The sequence below is a fragment of the Musa acuminata genome, chromosome BXJ2-4 (assembly GCF_036884655.1).
Source record: "Musa acuminata AAA Group cultivar baxijiao chromosome BXJ2-4, Cavendish_Baxijiao_AAA, whole genome shotgun sequence".
NCBI lineage: Eukaryota > Viridiplantae > Streptophyta > Magnoliopsida > Zingiberales > Musaceae > Musa > Musa acuminata.
In genome coordinates this window covers 29,085,377-29,109,009 of record NC_088341.1, presented here as the reverse complement: position 1 = coordinate 29,109,009, position 23,633 = coordinate 29,085,377, and the positions used below count along the sequence as shown (strand labels likewise).

The following is a 23,633-nucleotide window of genomic DNA, read 5'->3' as shown; positions in this document are numbered from 1 at the left end:
AACGACTATTTGTTGAGTCTCGTTGTTGAACAATTGTGAAATTACCTTGTCAAACGATCAACAGTTGGAATATCATTTTGCTGCACTCTAGATTGCTTTCGCAGCTGCCCAATGGATGAAGTGGGGATCGATTGCTTTCGCAGCTGCCCAATGGATGTGATTGACGCAGGTGGAAGGTAGAAGTATCATTCTCAAGCATTTTATTTCACAGTAGTCAGAAAATTACGACAGATGAGCCATGAGGGTATCAGAGATGGCACACAACGCCATTGATACTGTGAAACATGACAACATGTTATTTTGCTACTCTCTAGATTTGGAGGAAAATTAAGGAGTGGTTTCATGAAGCACATAATTGGCTTTTGGTTTGGATTTTTAGATCCAAATACTTGAAGAAAGAATCAGTTTGGGATTTATTAATCGACTAATAAAAATTTGGAAGTTCTTTTCGGAGGAAGAAGTTTGATGTTTTGTTGTGTGGTTCTATACATATATAAAAGGGGATATAAGAAATTTTTTATCTAATTTTAGGATCTGTAGTTTTAAGAAAATCTTCACAAAACAGAACATTTCAAAACATTTAAGTTGAAATAAATTAGATGACTCTATAATCTGGTAACTTTTCAGCATTGCTCTTGTAGGAGTATGCTTCAATTATCCATGTACGATGATAGAAAAATGTGAATCTTCATAGAATTTCCCAAGTCTTGGACAGGCAGAAAAATGGAGCTGATGGCATACTTCATCAAATATCCCAATGTAGTACATAATGTCCAACTTTTGAGCAGTTTGTCATTTCTTACTATTATTATTTGAGATTCACAAGGATTCTTCCTAAAAATTTTTCATCTATTGCAGAAGGAGTTCATCAAGTTGAAAGATGAACTGCTGAATGTACAGTTGTTTATTCCCAAGTAATTCATGATAAGTTCTAATTATATTATCTCATTAGAAGTCAAGAATAGACAGATCAAACATACTAATACTGCTCATACAAATTGAGTATGTTGATTGCCTTGTTAAAAATTTTTGGCATCAATTGAGATTGGTCTTGCTTGGAAAATCAGTTATGATGGTTTGAGCCTTTGACACTGTCCTCTTAACCGATGTCATTTCATCAATTCACTAATATTTTCCATCATCATGGGCTGCATATGGTGTTCTAAATTTTCCTATGCTCCAATTATTATCCGTCCCTCTTGATACTTGCTCCATAATCGGTCACCACCAGTATAATATATTTTGGACCAATCTCCCCAACAACAATGTTCATCAAATCCTTTGTGTGCATCATGAATTTTGGACACAATTGGTTTATGAAAAACTGTCCTTGTAATAAAAAAGGTATTTGATTATGCTCGTTCTTATCGTCTCGGACAACTATGGCACATTAATCTAACACTATTGCTTCTTGAATTATTTAGTCCAATCTCTAGGCTCTTGAACCTACTCATCTACATAGTGTCATGTTTCTCCATTGGATTAGCAGGTTGTGTTCTTGGACCAAACTTCTGGATAGATGGTACCATGCTTGGTAGGAAGGACATTGGGTTGTATGGGCTAGGATCTTATTGAAGTTGAACTTCCTTCAAATTCTAATTTTCTTCTTCTCCTTGCTGTAGACATCATTAATCCGTCTTTGTTTTGTTGTCTATGGTGGGTTAGCACCAAGATCCAAATTTAAGATACTAAGAGTTGACCTTTGAAAATCCTTCTGAAAAGTTCTGTAGTCTAGGCTGCCTTATGCTTATTGTCCCAACCAATTCTTATGCACCAATGTTGGTTTTCGTTGTAAATGGTCCACTAAACAGATCTGGTCCGTTGCCACTATTATACTGATACTGCAAGTTGATCAACCGGTGTTTCATCATTCCCTTATACATGTGTTGATGCTCCAAGGAAGCACATGTTATCAATTGTGAGGCTCGAGTCAACATTATCACCGTGCCTCTCATACTTATCATATACTTTCATCTCTATAGCACTCTTGTTAGGTTTCTCACAGTTTGCTTTGTCTTATAGTTATAGGGCTTTCTAGGCATCAAGTTATTCTCAAAAGGCCCTACTTATCTTTCGAGGAACTTTTATCCATTTAATGACATCAGGAAATCCATCAATCAAGCGCTACTTCAGATGGGTTATTCTTCTACTTTGATCAACATAGTCGCAATGGACACTTTACAAATAATGGCACTGCCCCTAGCGATGAGTGTGTTGTCGTGTCGGATTATACGATTGATGCCTTGGGGTCATTTTCCAAAAAAAGTAAGAGTAAGTCCATGCTAAATCCTCAAATTTCCCGGATAGATCCACAAAGTCAAGCATTAATCCGAATGAATCCGCAATGACAAAGGCTAGATTCATTCAAATATTTTGATCAAGCCAAGATCAATTCTGATCAAGGCTAGATCCAAATCCATCTACCCTTGGTTTGCAAAGATTAAGCCTAGATTCACAAAGATCAAGTCAAGGTCCGAATGGATCTAGTCGGAACTAGCTAGATCTATCGTAGATCAATGATGAACAAGTCTTGATAATCATAGATCTTGCTTAGATCTTAGATCAACCAAAAACTAAAGATGATCTCATATAATTAGCCTTAAACTAGGTGTACATCAAGGAGTTCTAACTTCTAACCTAATCATTCAAGAATAAACATTCTCCTTAAGCTTGATAAGAGGACAAATTAAATCGGCTTTAGAGATCTAATTTTCTTATTTAAATCAATCTTTCTTTTTGAAGTGAATTAGAGAGTAAGAGAATAGGATTAACAAAGCAAGTGAATATATTATCTTGATTTAGTTAAACCATTTGCATATCGAGCAAGGTTCTGAATACTGTACTGTAACGGTGTATCGATCAACTATCGGTACGGTGTGTACTGAGTTGTACCGAGCATACTGACACACGGTACATTAAGGTGTATTGATGTACCACTCGTATCGGTTCTCTATTGGACTGGTATGTACCACCCGTATCGAGCGGTACGATACGGTATTGCAAACCATGATATCGAGATCATACTTTGAGATAACAACAATTATGACCATCATGATAAGAGTATAAAGCGTACCGATGTATCGCCCATATCGGTCCTCTATCGGACTGGTACATACCGTCTATACCAAGCGGTATGGTACGGTGTTGCAAATCATGATATTGAGATCATACTTTAAGATAACAACAATTATAACTATCATAATAGGAGTACAACCGCATTGGTGGACTCAGTCAACCTCACAAAATTTAAAATTACAAAATTACCTTATGCCTAGTGATCATCAAGATGCTAAAATGATTTTCTATGGCCATATCATTCTATAATGAATATTAGAAAAGAATTTGACATAGGCTCTAAAAGATATTATTTCACTTGAAGAAGAGCCATATTTATATATATGGATATATATGTAAGGTTTAGGGTTTAGGGTGCATATATATATATATATATATATGTATATATATCAAGGTCTGCCATACCGAAGCGTACCACCCATACCGGGCGGTATATACCGGTCCGACAGGTTATCGGTACGCGTACCGCCCATACCGGGTGGTACATACCGGTCCGACAGGTTACCGGTACGCGGACCGCCCGGTACCGCTACAGTGCTACAGTACTATACTGTAGCACTGTTACAGTACTATACTGTAGCACTGCTACAGTATAAAAAGTATAAAATTGTTCGGTACACTAAGGTGTACCGCTCGGTACGCCCTGATGTACCTCTTGGTACACTGGTACCGTACCGTACCGAGCTCAGGTCGAAACGCCGATATGGTATGGTACGACGAACCTTGATATATATATATATATATATATTGTGACACCTTGATCTCAAGCTAAAATGTGGAGTGTCAATAGTGATATCATGAGATGAAATCGTGACAAATGGTATCAAAGCCGATCTAGTATTAAAGGACATGATGTGGGGCTCAGGTAGTAAAGGACTTCAGTCAATCTAGTATTAGGTATGATGACGGGCTCAAATAGAAAAAGGCTACTCATGAACGGGATTAGAGGACACGTCACAACATAGAACCACTATTGGGCTAAACCTAACTACAGTCTAATTTTGGGTTATGTTTGGCCTTGACAAGAACGTCAAGACTTTAAGTGGCGGATTAAGTGTGTGAGATTATGACTTCAATTTAGTGACTTAGTCTTACAGGCGAGGTTAATTTGACTATTAACCTAAGGCTCAAGCATTTTGGGTAGTGATTCAGACTCAACAAGTTAACGGATTGGTTATACCATTGAATTAGGTGGTGTGGTGATAGTGAAATGGGTGAGAGTAAAAGATGGGGATAGAAGGTTGAAAGGTGGAGGTTAAATAGGCCCAAAAGAGAGCCCAATGGTCGGATTTGAGTCTTAACCAAGATCCAATCGTTTTTGATCGGAATAGGTCGGTAATGGTCGAAATTTGATCGATTCGCTTAGGAGTTAGGACACATGCTAAACCAGGTGGTAGGCCTTATATTGGGCTTGAACTGCCCAGTTTTGGGTGCTCTGCTAGCTAGTTGGATCAGTAAATGCTAGTCATATCAAATCAAAAGTCCGACATTCTGTGGCAAATAGTTTGAAGTTACTGAGAAAATAAATCAAACTGTATATGGGCAATTGGAAAAATACCAGACCATGGTACTTGGAAACAAAAGACCTCATACTTTCATCTGAAGAATAAATCAAGCACTCCCATATGTCATCATGTTTTCGAAAATCCACTTCCAAGTATTTAAATGAAATGAGGAATATATTTTCTAGCAATCCTCCCATTTAAATTTGTAGCACTTTCTTGGAAATTCTGTAGAGGTTATATCATTAAATGGTGATGTTCAGTTTTACTAAGAACATAGATAATCTCTAGTTTTCTAAGTGACAATTCTGGATCAAGTATTATCAGCTTTCTTCTAAAATAGCTGCACATAATGGAGTTCAAGTAGGATGTTCCCAAATTACCTGCACTTTACTACAATACTTTAGTCCAATAACAACTACTGGCTGGACCATCTACATAATGATCTCATCAACAGAAATCTGTTATATTCATGAGCTCTTCAATAATTCAGTTCTGGAAGAACAAAGAGAAAAATGGACTGGTAGCACTAGAACTGTCATAATGTAAGTAAGAACAATGGATAAGGAGACAAACTGCTCTGTTTCTTCTTGAGAAGACAATGATCTCAGAACTGACTGGCTGAAAAAGATGTCAGATTCTTTTTTTTTTAAACATTTGTAAGGATGCTTTGTCATCTCAGCTGTTTTAAGGTTTCAAATGTTCTTTTATCTAGCTTTCATGTTAAGTAAGTGTTGTTTTTCACTTTTTTGTAATGATGAACCAGCACTTTAGTTTACAACTTTGATGCTGATTGCTATAATCAATATATTCAGATAGGAACCTATAATGGAGTAACTTTTCTTTCTCAAATACATGATTATATAACTGTAATTCCACTGATTAATTTAATCATCATAACAGTGATGCCGTTCTTTTCTGTTACAAGTTTAATTGTTATTTAATTTACTTTCTGTAATGTTAATGGTTTCTTGGTTTTTGCAGGAAACATAATTGTCATCTGATTGGCTATCAATCCTACAGTACAAAAACAGAGAAACGGAAACTTAAGGATTCTGATAAACACTCTTATGAGCATTCATCAAAAACACAGCACAAAATGCCTTCTGTACATGTTGATGGAGTTACTCGTCTTGATGGTATCATGTTATCCGAAATTGTGTTTAGCAAATATTGTTAAGAGAAGCTGAAGTGTATGTTACCCATAACCTAGCAACTGAAAATTAGATTTTAGAATCAAAAGTATTTGAACTGTGATGAAAGATAATGTTGATACCTGTTGCTGATCTATGCAGTCAGCTTGATTTTTATGGTTGTTAGATGCACATGCTTAGATGAAGAACTGACAACAAACACTGTGGTAGGATTTTTGTCACTGGATGAAATTCAATCTGTAAGGGAAGTCTTATTGGAAAGTAATCCTGGATGTACCTTTTAAGAAATTTGCTAAAAATGAAATTTCAGTATTACACTGAGAGCAGATATATATGGCCATTATCAGCTATGATGGCCTTTATATAAGAAATTAACACAATAAGGCTTTTAGTAAGGTAATTTTGATGGAAGATAACATCATAGGAAGTTAAAGGGTGGTATGGCAATTGGCATGCTTGTTTATGAGCACAATTCAGAAGTTTACACTAGAAAGGAGACTAAGAACATTACAAGTATGAGTGAGGAAATGGCTTATGATAGTTTCTATAGGCTTACTAAATCTAAGGATATTCTCGTACTATTAGATTTGTAAAGGATGAAGGCCGAGAAGTGCTTCTTAATAATTCTAAGATAAATCAAGAATAAGTTATTTAATGAATATCCTATAAGAAAGATAGCTTTAAGGACCGAAAATAGTGAAGGATCTGAAACCATTGATTTCTTGTAGAAATAAGCAATTGAGAGTAAATAAATTATTTTATAAGGAAAATAGGTAATACTGTACATTTTGATGAAAACTCTTTCAAGATAATTTGGATTTTAGATGATCAGTAGTTTGGTTAAATATTGATTTATCACTTTCAAAAATTAAGAAAAAGCTTGATGATTAAAGAAAGCTCTGGATGCCAATTTATAAAAATATGGGAGGAATCACTATTCAAAATTTTGAGTTAATGTACCATATTATAATACTATATGAAAGGATTACTAAATGAAAACTAGAATCAAGGTTTTACTTACCGAATCGTACCGCCCGGTACGGGCGGTACGTACCGGTCCGAGAGACGACCGGTACGTGGACCGCCCCGTACCGTACCGAGTACTGTAGCAGTGTACAGTAACACTGTAGCAGTGTACAGTAGAACTGTAGCAGTGTACAGTGCTCGGTACACGTGAGTGTACCGCTCGGTACACCTGGGTGTACCGAGCGGTATACCGTACCGTACTGGTACCGAGCCTGGGTCGAAACGCCGGTACGGTACGGTACGGCGAACCTTGACTAGAATATAATACGAGTCTTCTGTAAATCAGTTTTGGTGTTTCTTGAACTATCAACAACAAGAGCTTATTTGTTGGGACAATGAAATCAAGTATGGAAAGAGAGACTCGCAGATGTCTTTTCTTAAAAAAATTAATGGTTTAGTTTCAAGATAAAATGTGGTGGGTACTCAAGAGACGGAGCTAACTAGAAGTCGTATTTAGGTGGTATATGATATAAATGAAGTTTTCTTCGGAAGATAAACAACTATATCATTCAGCTACTTACAGGTGAATATTTATGGGGATCCAAAACTCATTCCATATGTGAGATGCCAAACTTGTCCTTGCCAGATTAGTGAAGTTGTGGCCCAAAAAATTCTGCTTCTAGGGAAATAAGTCCTTTGGTTTAGTAAATTATTCACTACATACTGTTAAATAGAATGGAAGTTGATATTACTCATTCTTCAAAATTTTGTGAATGCCTAATCCACTACATACTAGTAAGGTCAATGTAAGTTTTCATGCTCAATTCCATGATAGCTCAATATTCTAATAAAGCTGCTAATTGCACAATCATTCAAACTTCCCTGTTTTTGAGATGTGTGCTTTGATACCGGATATATACATTCCCGTTCATGAACCACAACTCATGAGCTATTTCTTGGTCATCGATGATGTTGCTTCTGAAGTTTAAGCTTTTTCTAAGTTGGCATCTATGCATTGGAAACATGGCAGAATGCACTCTTTATATGTTTTTATTATTAATATGCTTTGCCTATTTTGAGAGGAATGATGTGCTTGTTTGGAATATAAAAATTCTTGATGGCTATTATATTCAGTATGGTTTTGTTTGAGGAAAGGGACATTGTAAGAACTTATATTCCTCCTTGTTTAAGGAAAATGTGTCAAAATGATGGTAATTGTTCAAATCATGTGTTTAGCAAAGATGGTTGTGTCAGTGGTTAGAAAATCTTTGAAGGAAAAAAAATGGAGGATTTGGTGTAAGTAAAGCAAGCAATATACTAGAAATGTACAAGAGACAAATCTGAGGATGTCAAGCCAATGGCTAAACACAAATGAACTATGAAATGGTTGCTGATGATAGATCAAACAGTTGTTGGTTAACATAAGTAACTACATAAGGTTAATTCACAGTGTGTGTATATGTATACTTAGCCATGCTCATCAAAGTTTGGCATGCACAATGCTTTTACTTACAGGCTGTCCCAAAATATTTTAATCAGTGTCGAGGAATTTCTGGACGAGGAAATGTTGTTATCAGCTAAAGACTGAGCATCAAAATGATATACCTTCAAAAGATATACCAAGATTTTCTAGACCAGTGGACTCAGGAATCACACTTGTTACATGTTTGAAAATACAACTACAGAAGCTTTTATTTGTTAAGACAATAAATGAAAAAATATAGAGAGTAGAAGGAAAGAATTGCATATAATTTTTTATTGACTTGGAAAGAACTTAGGATAGAGTCCTTAAGACTTATAATGATATCTATTGGAAAAAAAATCTACTAGTCTATTTATGTCATTAAAGATATGCATGACAGTTAACTCATTAGTGTTAAAACTATATTGTCTAGACTCTAGATAGTTATTATTATAATATTACTTCAGGAATAAACTATAAGTCCTTACTTTCTGATATTCATAATGGACAAACTTACAAGCCATATACAAGATAGACCCATATGATAAATGTTATTTCTTAGTAATATTATTCTGATTGATGAGAGTTTTGATAAGTTTTAAACTTGAGTTATGGAGACCCATGTTTGCAGTTGAGTATCAGACTTGTTCTGGTCCATGATCAGATTGGTACAGGTCCAGTCCATGCTGTTGTATCGATAAATGGAGACGAGGACAAGAAGAAGAAAAAGAGCAGGAGAAGTCAGGGAGAAGAGAGGGAGAGGACGAGGAAGAAGAGGACAAGGAAGATGAGGATGAGAAGTACCTGGAGGTCTGATGGTGACTCCATACCTTGCATGCAAACCTTAAGTGGTAGGCTGAAAAAATTAATAAATAAACTGGACCACATAGCCCAAAAAGGGAAGGTCTATGTCTTGATTCATGCCCTAATAGATACCGGTCGGCATATATCAATCTGGACAAAATTACATTCCATGATGAGGAAAAATTTTAGAAACTAAAGATTTTAGATTAATTAGGACTAACATTAAATAGATGAGATATACTTTTAGTAGTAATAGCAATAGAACTGAGGACAGTTAGGAAGAATGGATAAGTTCATATGACAAAACCTTTTAGATATCTTGGATAATGTAATTATATCATGTCATTCAAGTTATGTGATTAAGAACTTGCATCCAATGGTTATGGATAATAATTTCTATATCACTTCTATGATCATGTTTGTCTCTTGACTGATGACTTTTGTAGCCCTTGCCTCCTGCATTTTTGCAGTTGTATTTGAAGTGTTTGTACAAGCTACTTCAATCATTGCAGTTTCTTCATGCTTCTTCAAATTTGTGAAAGTTGTTCACCATGGGAGAAAATTGTGAAAACAAATATGATGCTAATTCTTGTTTACGTATTATAGGAGAACTCATCAGTAACAAGTCGGTTAGAGCGCTTGAACCTATTAGCTATTCGGGTATACAATCTGTTGTGCATGGCCAAAAGTTTTGAAGTCTGTGTTGCTAGTAGTGAGTCTATTTAGTTTTATATGACTCATAATAGTTCTTGGTACAATGATAAGGTTACTGCTTTGTGATTTCGGTGATCAGGATTCAAGTCTTCAAAACAACCTCTCTAAATATAAAGATAATGTTGTATTTATTGACGTATCCTAGACTCCACATTGGTAGGAATTTCATACGCTGGGTTCACCTTTTTTTCTAGACCTCATTTTAGTTCTTCCATTTTTAGTGTGGAAGTAATTAGGCTGTCACAATATTTTCCATTTAAAGGCTTAATTTGCTCATCTACCTTCAATATGTAATCCAAAGCCATTCTCTAATGAACATGTGAAGCCCACTTCATTTCTTGATGTGTCTCTTGTACCATCTGCTCTAACTCTTCCTACTTGTCCCACTCATCTACATACATAGTATTTATTACCCCAACCACTCAATTCTGTTATTACTTACAGTAGTAGTAAAAGCATAATTTTGGCTTGTTCCTCACTGTCATGAAGAGATTCTGGGTTCAAATATTTGCAGAGATGGTGTCGAAGCATATGCAGAGATTCTGGGTTCCTCACCAGTCTTTTAAAAAATAAAAAAGAAAAGCTTGTGGAAATTAAACTGGTTTTGTGTTTATGCCCAACTAATTCCATAGATTTTCTGTATTCTCTCCACAAAAGAATAATAGAACAGTTACCCAGAATACTTGCTGTAAATTACAATTGAAGGTCCTTACTTGGAATGATTTATGCAGCATTTCATACATTATCTCATATTCTAATTTTTCTGTTTCTATGTGTTTATTAAAGTTTCTGCTGCAGAACCTTCTGGTCAAGCTTGTGCTCAATATTCTATCGTGGAGCAATCTGAACTAGGAGAGGTAAATTTTTGCAAGCTCATATTTGATATTGTGCTGTTTTGCTATTTAAGTAAAATTTTAATGTCGTTAATGATATTTTATATCAATTAAAAACTCTAATGTAAAAATCCTTTTTTAGTTTTTGGTCAGTATACTCTCACATATTTGGTATTGTTCTTTGAGTATTTTGAATATTGGTAAACTCCTTTCTTCATTATACTACTGCTACTTTCTTTTTGACGTTACATTATCTTGATATGCAATGGAATTTTTATCTGTACCCTTGTATCCAACTGAAAAACTATTGCCATTTGATTAGCTGTTACATTTTTTTTCTAGCAAACTGGTGAAAGGTTATTTTCTCTATCCTCCATATGATCTTAAATATTAGCATCTTGGTGATAGGCTTATCCTTTCCAGGGACAATATCAAGATGCAAGGTTCATGCACTTGGTTGATGCTTGCATACTTTTAGAGGCTCGATCATGTATTGGGAGAGGATGTGTGGATATGTTTAGGTTTGCTAGAGCTTTGGAAATTAAGTATTTTCAGATAAATATAAGATGCTTAAAAAGTGAAGATCGTGTTGTTAGTGATATTGAGGATCGAATGAGAGAGATTATGTTATTGAATAATTAAATGCACAATCATTAGATAGCTTTAGAGGTCAAGTGATTAGTAACAAAATTATGAAAAATTATGCAATCGATATGAATAATAACTTAAAGAAGTTTAAAAATAGATAAGAATTGAGGATCGAATGATATTTGATCTTCAAGTGGTAGTTTGTTTAAGTAGTTTTCTACAAGGTTTGTAATACCGAATGATACGAAGCGGTATGTACCGGTTTGTCAGTAGACCGGTACACGCACCGCTTGCTACCGAGCGGTACTGTCGATTGAGGCTTATCGACGTTGTTTTCGCTCCGTTATCATCCTAAATCAGATGGTGACCGAGGGAGAAGAAAGAAGAGGGAGAAGGGGAAGAAAGATAAGGGAGAAGAAGAGAACTTGGAGATCGGCGTCACTTTCCTCCTCATTTGTTGGCGACTTCTCATCCGTGCGCGGGGAGAAGAGAGGCGATGCCTCGACGAAAACCTTTATATATATATATATATGTGTATATATATATATGTGTGTGTATATATATATATATATATATATACCGAGTGGTATACCGAAATATACTGCTTGGTTTACAATACCGTACCATACTGAGTGAATCTCAAAATTTCGGTATGGTACGAAATTTCAATCCTTGGTTTCATGAAAAATAGAACTAGTAAAATTCTTGATCTTTTGAGATGTTCTTGGTATTTGTCTATAAGAATATTGTAAATATTGAATGTTGCTCAAATTATATAAGATTTAAGTTAAGAAGCCATATTATGAGACTGAAAATTAGTTTCTATGATAAAATATGAAATGAGTGCCACTGAATTTTATGTCTATTATAAAGCTTCTAGAGATAAATTTGTTGAGTTTTAGAAAATTAGTATCTAGTGGTTTAAAAGTAACAAAATTATGTTTGATGGTGTTGTTGCTAAAGCGAGTAACTTTATTGATATACTGTTTTCTGATGAGAACTTAATTGTGATATACTCTTGCTTGAACTATGGAGACTAATCTTAATAGTTAATTGTGTCGACGAAGTAGATTAAAATCAAACATACGACGTGCAGTTTTAGCAAATCTTTGGGACTTAAAAGGTTTTACACATTTATTGGATCTGCCATTAGCACGATGGGAAGATGGATGAAAATTTAGTTCATAGATTGAGAATAAGATAGTTTGGTAGAGGGAGATCTCATGAGTATTGCGTAACCTCTCATATAAACATGGGACTTTATAAGAAAGCTGCTAACTATATGCTTTGTAAGTTGGAATATTAGGTCTCTGGAATACAACATATACAAAAGATTACTTTCATTGACATGAGGATATTGAGATTACTGTATGGCTTAGTAAAATATAATAGATAAATATATATATTTTGGAAACAACTTAGTATGTTCCTATTGTAGATTCTATTACCATAGTGCTAACCATACATGTCAGTCCATTACCATATCAGTATACAGGAGTGTCAATCATTCTTTTCAACAGGACAAACAATTTGTAAGTAATTTCTAACAAGTGTACTCAGGTAAACCATACCGTACCAGTCAATATGTCTGTCTACTAAAATTCCAGTATGGATATGTAATACTGTATTTAAAAGCTTGGTCCCTGTTCATGACTAAATAAAAGAAAATTATTTAAAGAGGTCTGAATATACTCATGAGAAAAGGCCAATAGATGCACGATCTAAATGGGATAATTAGAATAAAGATGCATGAAGAAGAAGAGGAAGACCCAAAAGAACTTATTAAAATCAGTAGAAAGATAATGCTCTTAATCAAGGTGTGCAGTTTTAAATACCGGTCTCTCTGCTGGCTGGTACACGAACCGCTTGTTACCGGTTGTTATATATATATATCAAGGTTTGCAATACCGTACCGTACCGGTATTTCGACCTGGGCTCGGTACCGGTATGGTACGGTATACCGAGCGGTACACCTGGGTGTACTGAGTACACTGCTACAGTGCTACAGTACACTGCTACAGTGATGCATTGCCTCGGACCGGTAACAGTCGGTCTGCGTACCGAAATCCTGTCGGACCGATACGTATCGCCCATACCGGGCGGTACGGCAGACCCTGATATATATATATATATATATATATATTTTTTAAGCGACGTCACGTCACCTCGGTGATGTCGCCGAAAAAGGCGACATCGCCCGGAGAAGGAAAAAAAAATATATTTTAAAGGCGACGTTGCCTTTTATAAATATTATATATATATATATATATATATATATATATACAAGGTCTGCCGTATCGAAGCGTACCGCCCGGTACGTACCGGTCTGACAGGTTATCGGTACGCGGACCACCCGGTACTACTACAGTGCTACAGTACTATACTTTAGCACTGCTACAGTATAAAAATAAAAAAATATTCAGTACACCAGGGCGTACCGCTCGGTATGCCCTGATGTACCGCCCGGTACATCGGTACTGTACCGTACTGAGCCCGGGTCGAAACGCTGGTACGGTACAGCGAACCTTGTATATATATACTGAACGGTATATCACTCAGTATACTGTATCGTACCGTACCGAGTAAATGTCGAAACGTCGGTGCGGTACAATATTTCAAACCTTGCTCTCAACCATAATTTAATTTAAGAAGGTCCATGTAGCTGGCCAAGGTAGTTGCGACCTAATGGCTTGTTAATCATTTTTGTAGGTATTGGTTGCTGCACTTCCGAGTACATATGTAGACTTTGAAATGTAGTACTGCAATTGGATTTTCTGAGGTTTCAAATCTTGATTTTATCAGGTGGTAACAAATTGGGTTGAGCCTTATTTTTTCTTAGTGCAACCACTATGCCTGAGCATTTTGCTTGCACACTTCTACTCGTAGGTGCCTTTAAAGCACCCCTTTGTGGTATGAGGACATATAGCTACAACCTAGTCCTATCCTCAGCTCAGTATGCAAGCTGCAACTCGCTTGTATAAAACAGAATCATTCGTAATTTTCGGTCAGCCATACGGTGCAAGAGGAACATTTGCTTGTCCCATCTTTTGTGCTTTTGGAATAAGCTACTTATTATTTGTGTCAGTTTAATTTTTCCTATTAGCAGATGTAACCGAATGAATTTCTTTCTGTTTTGGAGACATTGCAGGAGATTTTGTGTTTGCTTTAATTGATATTGTGAAGCATCTTTATATTGTAAATTTTCTCAGTTACAAGTAAAGATTAAAGGAGGACCATGCTTCCTTGATTGTAGATTAGCTATATTCAATGTATTGAAGTCAACTAAAAACAAATTATGCTCCGCTGAGACAAACTTTGAGAGCTCTTGAGTTTAAGCCATATGCATTATTTGGACTAGTTTCCAATAAGTATGCAATCATAATAAGAGAAATCTAAAGGTCCCTGACAACAGGATATTATTCTTGTTAGCTATTGTGCCTGAAGCAAGAGAGATCAGTTGTATCTTCTTTTCTAAAATATGGATTACAAATGTATGATCTGCATTCATGACTTTGTGTTTTGTAATTTGTACTATATGGGAATGTGCTTCTGTGCTCCATTATACTGCAATTGGGAATGTGCTTCTGTGCTCCATTATACTGCAATTGTATCAATGTAATTAGCAGTGTGATTGGTTGCTATTTAAGTATCTTCTTACATGTCTTTCAGGATTCTGAAGATATTGAGATTATGGATATCTCGGATCCAACATTGATTGAAAAAATTAGTGAAGAGAGTATACAACTTTTCATGAGGTAAAAACTTTATTGTAGTTATAGATTATCTCATTATTGATCTTTGGCGAAAACTAATAAATATCATCGCTGTTTGAATTTTCATAGTGCCTAAGACTGGGAAGGCATGATCCAACTTTAGCATATTTATTAACCTGGTTTGTTATGCTTGTTTTTCCAGCTATTATGCTTGTATTAGGTAGCTGCAATGTTGTTCATATTATATGTAATGATGACACTTGTAGTAATTTTGACTCTTAACTTCACACAATGGCCTTACTGTTTGCTTTTACAATTGTCTTCCTTGGCCAAACATTTGTGATTTGTGATTGATGATTGCAAATCTTGAATGAAGATTCATTTCTCAATAAATGAAAGTTCATCATTCAAGAATTTTATCAAAATAGGAAGATTATTCTTCAAATTCAGAATTATTGCCTTTTTAAGAACATATTTTGTATTTGATTTGATACCATTGTGCTAATTCTTATTTTTGTATTTTTTTATTTTATTTTTGTACTTGAACCTATAAAAAGGGGCTAGAACATTGTAATATAGGGACCAGAAGATGAATCAATAAATTGAGTTCTTTCCCACCTTGTGTGTGAGCGATGCGAGGGCACAAGTTGCTTTTCTGATGAATGATTTCATCGTCCACAATATAAGACGTGCGAAGGTACAAGGCCTACAACCTGAGAGTTTTCTCCTTGTGCCAGAGCAAGTCTGATAGTTATCCAAAATTTTTTTATTATTTTTTAGTTATTATCTTTTGATACTCTTTCTATTTCTCTATTATCAAGAGAAAAATTCGCTACTACTCGTCTTACATCGGTGAATGTAGTAAGACAATTCATACATTTTCCTAAAGAGGTTCATTTGGTGGCCGTTCAAAGAATTCTTTAATATTTGAAGTCCAGTCTAGGAAAAGGCATCTTATTTAGAATAAAATGAATAGTTGAGTGTAGAAACCTACATCGATTGGATTGGATCAGTAGTTAATCAAAGATCAACCTCCGGTTATTGTACTATTTTAGGAGGGAACTTGGTGACATGAAGCAAGAAGCAATCATTAGTTGCTCGATCTATAGCAGAGGCACAATTCAAAGCCATGACACATGGTATTTGTAAGTTATTGTGATTGAAAATAATCCTCGATGATTAGGGAGTAAGATGGGAAGGAAATATGAAACTATATTGTGATAATAAGTCAGCTTTCGACATTGCTTATAATCTAGTTCAACATGATCAAACAAAACATGTTGAAGTGGATTCGACATTTTATTCAAGAAAAGTTAGATGATGGATTGATCTATATTTCTATCCATAGGTAGATAACTTGCTGATATCCTGACTAAAGAACTTCCAAGTTATTCATTTCAAGATATTATTGGCAAGCTAGGAATGGAAAATATTTACTCACCAGCTTGAGGAGTGTTGATTTGTGGAGATTGTTTCCTCATTTGTTAGGAAATTACTTTCCCGATTTTGAAAATATTATTTTTTTAATTCCAAGGAGAGTATCTTCTCAATTCAAAAAAAGTTAGTTTCCTATTTTTTTCAAGAGATTAGTTTCACGATTTTGTATGATTTAGTTTCTTCATTTGTCAAATTTATACCCTATAAATTCTGTTGGCTCTCTTAATCGAAAGTATCAAGGAGCAAGGTATACAATTTCGAATGATATCGTGCGGTACAAGCAGTATGTATCGATCCGACAGCATACTGGTATGTGGACCACCCGCTACCAGGTAGTGTTATATATATATACATATATATATCTATATATATACATATATTCATATATATACATATATTCATATATATATATATATATAGGCAATGTCGTCTCGTTTTTCTACGACATCGCCCCTTGTGGGGAGAAGAGAGGCGACGTCACACATTTTTCTTTTACTTTTAATATATATATATATAAATATATAAATAAAATATTATATATATATATATAGGCGATGTCGTCGAGCGTGGGGGAGAAGGGAGGTGACGTCGCTAAAGCGACGTAGCCGATATATATATATATATATATATATATATATATATATATATATATATATATATATATATATATATATATATATATATATATATATATATATATATATATATATATATATACCGAGCAGTATACTGCTCGGTATACAGTACTGTATCGTACCGAGAGAATTTCGAAGCTTCGGTATAGTACGATATTTCAATCCTTGTCAAGGAGTATTCTTTTCTATATAATTATTAACATATGATTTGACCTGCATATCATAAGATTCATGTTTGTTTCAAATATAATACTAAATCTGTAACAATCCACCCTAAATTTGTAAAGATCTAGTCCGGATACAAACTGATCTAGGCTAGATTTGCCAAGATTTAGTATAAATCTACAAAGATGTAACCTAGATCCATTTGGTTGTCTAGCTTAGATATTGGTTAGATCTACATGGTAACCCTTGTTTTGACCTTCGACCGCTCGAAATGTGATAGTGCAAGTCTCGAGTTTTTCCTTGATCAATAAATACTGACTAGTACACCAGTCCCTTGTTAAAATTCATAGTATGGATCTGATTGTATATAGTGCTACATGGTCTATTATCGCAAACTTAGGCTTAAATATCTTTTTGTCTCGTTGTTCTCGACTCATCAATTTAGTGAATCAGTTTATCTGATGGGCTGGATTGTGACATAACTCAATATTACAATTCGTTAGTATAAACTCTAGTGTTTAGTTGTCAGATGTAATGAAACTCTAAGTGTTTAGAGAGCAAAAGATGTGAATGGAGTAAGATTAGTTAAATTACAAAGGGATAATTTATATCACTTGAAAGATGTAACAATGTTTTTTCTTTTCTATATGTTTGATTAAGAACCCCAAAGTATTGTCCTTACAATGAAAATTTTCTTTTAGAAAATTAGAGGTAATGGGTCTTTACCACTAGAGCACTGGACTATACTGATGGACTGATATGCAAAAGTTAGTTAGTTCCAAGGTTTATGATTTCGAATCATACCGCTCGTACTGGGCGGTACATACCAGTCCGCCCATGAACCGGTATGCGGATCGCTTGCTACCAGGAGAGGGCGTTCGAAGAAGGAAGGAGAGGGCGTTCAAAGAAGAGGGAGAATCGGAAGAACCTCGATGCGAACTTGTTTCTATTCCCTTTCTCGATCCCGATCTAGCGTCGCCCTCGCTCGACGATCTCGATCCAAGAGGTAACTGCGAGAGGAGTCATAAAGAGAAGGATCTAGAGGCATGAGGATCAGGGGAGGTGGTGACTAGAGTAGCGGAAGAGGCGCTCTTTGATTGCCTCGTCTTTGACTCTACGACCTTCTTCGTCATGTTCTTTGCCGAAAGCTGGAGATGTCTATAGCCTTCAACATCTTCGTCGCCTTCTTCGCCAAATGTCGCAGATAAGGCGACAAGGAGAAGAAGAGGAGGTGACATTGCCAAGGCTGTATACCACTAGAGCACTCGACTATACCGATGGACTGATGTGCAGAAGTTAGTTAGTTCCAAGGTTTGTGATTTCGAATCATACCGCTCGCACTAGGCGGTACATATCGGTCTGCCCGTGAACCGATACGTGGATCGCCCGCTACCAGGAGAGGGTGTTCAAAGAAGGAAGGAGAGGGCGTTCGAAGAAGAGGGAGAATCGAGAGAACCTCCACGCGAACTTGTTTCCATGCCCTTTCTCTATCCCGATCTAGCACCGCCCTCGCTTGACGATCTCAATCCAAGAGGTAACTACGAGAAGAGTCGTAAAGAGAAGGATCTATAGAGGCACGAGGATCAGGGGAGGTGGTGACTAGAGTAGCGGAAGAGGCGCTCTTTGATTGCCTCGTCTTCGACTCTACGGCCTTCTTCGTCATGTTCTTTGCCGAAAGCCGGAGACGTCTGTGGCGTTCAACATCTTCGCCTCCTTCGCCAAATGTCGCAGATAAGGCGACGAGGAGAAGAAGAGGAGGCGATGTTGCCAAGGCTGTATACGCCTTTTGTTAAATATTTTGTATATTATTTTTATATTTTTATATATTGATTTTTATATTTTTATATAAAATATATATTTTTTATATTTTTATATATTAATTATATATATATATTTAGGCACACCGCTCAGTACAACGTATCGTACCGAGTAAAGCTTGATACATCGATACAGTATGAAATTTCAAACCTTGGTTAGTCCACGATCCAGTAGAGCATACTGGGTAGTCAACAAGTAAATGGTATTGAGTCATCACAGATTATTATTAAGGTCACTTTCCCCAGTTAGCTAACTTGTACTCGACTAGGCAAGGATTGCCATATACACATTACCAAGCATATGTTACATTTTGGTGAATCAATTTTACTCTCTGATTTGTTAAACTTTTAAATTAAGGTGTCCAGGTGTTAGGTGAGTTTGTGTGACCCCCTTTTCTTATGCCAATTAAGCATTCAAATATTATTGTTTAGTATATCTTAGACTTAATATTATAGATAGCCTTCAATGATACTCAATTTGAACTCAAGTTTTGAAGTGCTTGATAGCATAAAGTTTATTGAGCTCTATCCTTCAAATCATCATCATTCAGATCTTCCTGTAGTTCTTGGTTGGCTTGGATTCCAGTTCATTCACATTCAAGATCGGCCAAACATGATGCAATTATGATGCTCTAAGTCATCAACAGTTACTAGCCATCACCAATCATGTGATCATTAAGGACTTCGATTCCACCCGGACTGATTCGTTCTGATCCTTATTTATCGGTCCATGCATGGATAGAGAGATGGACTACCCCATTTTGAGCAGGTCCAGTTTTCTTTTTTCTTTATTGATGTTTGGCCCCTTTTGTGCTTTAAAAGATCCTAATCCTCTACTTTTAAGGATTCGCTGCTCCTTGCAAGTCGGCTCTCTCTTTCTGTACTATTGCTCAACCACCACCACCACCACCTGCCTTGTCTGCTTGTCACCTGCTGCTCATCATTTCAGACACTTCTATTCTTCGCCTCCACCACCTCTTCTTCTCCTTTCCTCTCCTACTCCTTCCCTCTTCCTTCCTCTCTCTCTCTCTCTCTCTCTCTCTCTCTCTCTCTCTCTCTCTCTCTCTCTTTCTCTTTTTCTCTAGATCATCATCAAAATAATGCTTCCAACAAGCATAATGATATGTCTTTTATATAATCTTTTGTTCTCCAGAAATTTCTTATGAAACTTGAAACTTGACATGGATGTAATATTCTGATAACGTTAATAAGTCAACATTCTTATACTAGCATTGACCATACGACTGTCAAGATGGTTTTGTCATCATATAAAGTAAAATACTATTTTGTCTATACTTTAGTGATACATAGAAGATGATCAATAATACTTGCAAGTTGCTACCAATCTTGTGTGTTTGGTATAGTGTAAATGTGGGAAAAAATAGAATTTGGGTAAAATTGGACTTCCATTATTTGGCACCATGAGAGTTGTACTAATAGCAAGTCACATTTCCAAAATAGAGCCTTTGTTGGAATCTGACTTCTGCTGGGAGGTCTTGAACTCTTAAAAACTAACACAGGTAAAACATTATTATGTGTTTTTTCTTTCTTTTTCCTTCTGTGGAGTATTTTCATTGAGGTTATCAAGGGCAGGATGCTGTAAATCTGTCCCAGAAATTGTAGTTTGAATTGGACTTTTTACTTCATCTTTTACTGCCTTCTTCAGCTTTTAACGTACAAAACAAGTAAAACTATTCCAGGCATTTTTCACATTTTCAGGACCAAACGTGCTCTTTGGGGTTGCTCTAATATCATAGGCTGAAAATTTATGCCTCCTAAATGTATCATTAGATTTATTCTCAGTTTCTGAACTTTATTTATGTACTTCCCGCAAAACTTCTTTCATAATAGTCAGATTTTCTATTTGTGCATGCCAACTGACTGCAAGTTGATTTGAAATATACAAGGCAGTTTTTGCTAGAATTTCCTGTTGTCTGCATATGCTTGATATTCATCCCATCATGCTTGTTTGCCTTTTTTGACCCTTTATTCTTTTCTTTCTGCGGTAGTTTTGGACTTTAGTTTCTGCCTATAAAATAATTTTTTTGCGACCATTACTTGTAAATATGGTTCTACCAGTTTGTAGGTTAGTAGTTGAATTCAGTCTGAAAGAAGACACCATGAGTTGACTGCTTTATTGGACATTTTGCTTATTCAAATGATGAAATTACATAAATTTTGTGGTGTTAACAAGCCATTTAAAGACTTTATCCTTGGCATTTAATGAAATATTGAAGTTGGTGTTGAAATAAACAGGCGGGCAGAGCTCCAGTTAAAGACAGCTCAGTTAAAGCAAACTGTAAGTGAATTGTTTCATGATATTTCTGTTACGGACCTGTTCATTACGGGGTGCAACACAAAGGTCCATTATCAGCTATTGTTTGTTCGTACAGGTTGAGGAGTTGGAGCATGAACTGGAGGAAGCTAAAAATAGGTATTCCCAGCTTGTTGCTGACTTGGAAACCCGAAGAACGCAGCAGGTTAAGAAGTAGCATGGAATTACAGCGGTTTTCATGTCCAATGGAATCAGTTGCGAATCAATTGGCTTAACAAATCGATCGAATAAGTAGATTGGATAAGTTAATGGTCTGGCTCATATTTTTTCTTCTCTGACGAAATGATCTGGTTCTGATACTAATGATTTTGTCTTTGACTATCGAACTGTAACCAACATAACTAATTGTTGCATGATGATTAGAAGAATAATCTCTAGTGTATTTTCAAACCCTTTCTCTAGAATCTTATGGTAATCTTGATGTCTTAGGATTTGATTGGGTGATCAACAATTCCATTATTGACCCCATTATACTTTCACTTGATGGTCTTACTATCAATCAGTCATTAAATTTATGAACTAGAGACTACTTTCTCCTTTAATTAAAAGAATGAAGGAGTAAATCGCTCTTTGAACTCTCCTAAGAAGAGATCCTAAAAATCAGCCTAAATTTCAGTAGTTTTAAGAAAAAACTGAGAAACCATTTAGATGTCATCATAATTCAGTCTAAACTGGCTTGAGATCCTAAATCGTCATTAAATGATTAAAAGCTACACAACTTCCAAAAACAAGTAGCGAACCCCATTTTGTGGTCCGATGGAAGCTTTTAAAACTAGAAGCTGATTCTAGAAAATTAGATCAAAACCAATTTGAACAAGAAAACAGTGTCTGCACACCCAGTTAAATTATCATCAGACATTTGAATTGTCTTTGCGAATCATTTCAAACTTACGCAATCATGAAGCATTTCAAAACAATTTTTGCAAAAGGTTTTGTAATATTTTTATGCAATAAAAAATTTTGAAAGAGACGAACTATAAAATATTTTATGCAATAAAACATTTTTATGCAATAAAACATTTCAAATAGTCTTTGCAAATCTTATATTTTTAATTTTAGAAATACACATAATGAAAGAGACGAACTATAAGATGTTTACCTTTGATTATGGATAATCAGAATATATATATATATATATATATATATATATATATATATATATATATATATATCAGTAATCATACAAAAATTTCGAGTTGAATATGTGTTCTAATTGATACCAAACAAATTTATTTATTTCTTTGTTTTCTTTCCTCTTTCTGTCTCTTTTTTAACTCTTTTGTGACCACTCCAATTATGTAGGTTTGCATATTTGTTGCAACCTTTCTTCTTCTTTTTTTCCTTTTTGCTCTCCCTCCTTTCACTATATATTTCTTTTACTTGTAAATTCTTGTAAATATATATCCTTTGTTACATGTTTTGTAATCCAATAAGTGATTCAAATAATATGTTCCAGTCATTACTACTGTGGAAACAAGTTTGGGGGAGTCATTGGGTCATTACATTTTATTGTGTACCATTAATATCAATAAGTAATAAAGAAATCTTCTTATTTTTCTAAATCATACAAGGTATATAAATTAATAATCGAGTACAAATGTCAAATTTTAAATGCTAATGTCTTACAGATAGTTTATTCCCAATACAAAACATTATTATTTTTTTAATTTTTTCCCCTTGATTTTCCTTTTGGTTTCTCGAAAATAATTCTATAAGAAGCAACCTTTTGGTTTCCTATTTTTCACTTTAGAAGTCAGCCTTTCTCTTTTTTTCTCTTTTCTTCTTCTTTTTCCATGTCACCATATCTCAAACCTTTTTTTTTTCATCAAGTTAAATATTTATCAATAATATAATATCATCAAAGATCATACTAAATCAAGAAAACGAAACGAATAAAATTGTAATCCTTCATTTTGTGATGCTTAGCAAGACTTGATACCTCAAGAACATGCCTGATGCGAACCTAACTATAGCCCAACTTTCTTTTGGATTAATCTGAAGGTAGGTTAGTTAGTGTTCTCAACTATGAAATGTCATTCTCTATCACCTATTCGAGATAGGACACTGATAAAGTCGCAAAGCGACTAGTTGGAGTTTGCTCCATACAAAGTCCAAACCTCTTTTGTTTGGGGTCATCAAAAGATAACCGATTTATTACCTTTCTCGTTTTCTACTTATCTTTTTGGAAAATTCAACTTTGTCCTTTTATTATTATTATTATTTCGATTGTTGGTTGCTGAAATGAAATATGCCTTTTCCTCGGTGTTCAAATACACAGCAGGCAAGTTTTAGGTCCTATCTTGAGATCAATTCTCAGATTGTATGCAGATGACAATTTATCATATAATAATTTTAAAAATCATTTATTTATTTATTTTAAATGGTTGTATAGTTTATTTTTTATTAGAACCAAATTTAACTGGATATTTTATT

The 23,633-nt window shown here is 35.1% G+C and overlaps 1 protein-coding gene across 7 annotated transcripts in view; it reads left to right on the top strand.

Moving 5' to 3' along the window:
• LOC135610214 (protein MICRORCHIDIA 2-like) overlaps positions 1–21,593 on the top strand; it is a 71,393-nt gene extending 49,800 nt beyond the window's left edge. The window contains exons 15-19 of one of the 7 annotated variants that reach the window (XM_065104431.1): positions 5,562–5,716; positions 10,464–10,534; positions 14,768–14,853; positions 21,122–21,164; positions 21,240–21,593. In XM_065104431.1, coding sequence (XP_064960503.1) covers positions 5,562–5,716; positions 10,464–10,534; positions 14,768–14,853; positions 21,122–21,164; positions 21,240–21,263 — 379 coding nt within the window. In that variant the 3' untranslated portion in view covers positions 21,264–21,593. Of the gene's footprint in view, positions 1–5,561; positions 5,771–9,569; positions 9,674–10,463; positions 10,535–14,767; positions 14,854–14,940; positions 14,994–21,121; positions 21,165–21,239 lie in introns of those variants that run through there. The other 6 variants (XM_065104430.1, XM_065104429.1, XM_065104432.1 and 3 more) reach the window with 6 other exon arrangements.
• Positions 21,594–23,633: the final 2,040 nt, after the last annotated feature.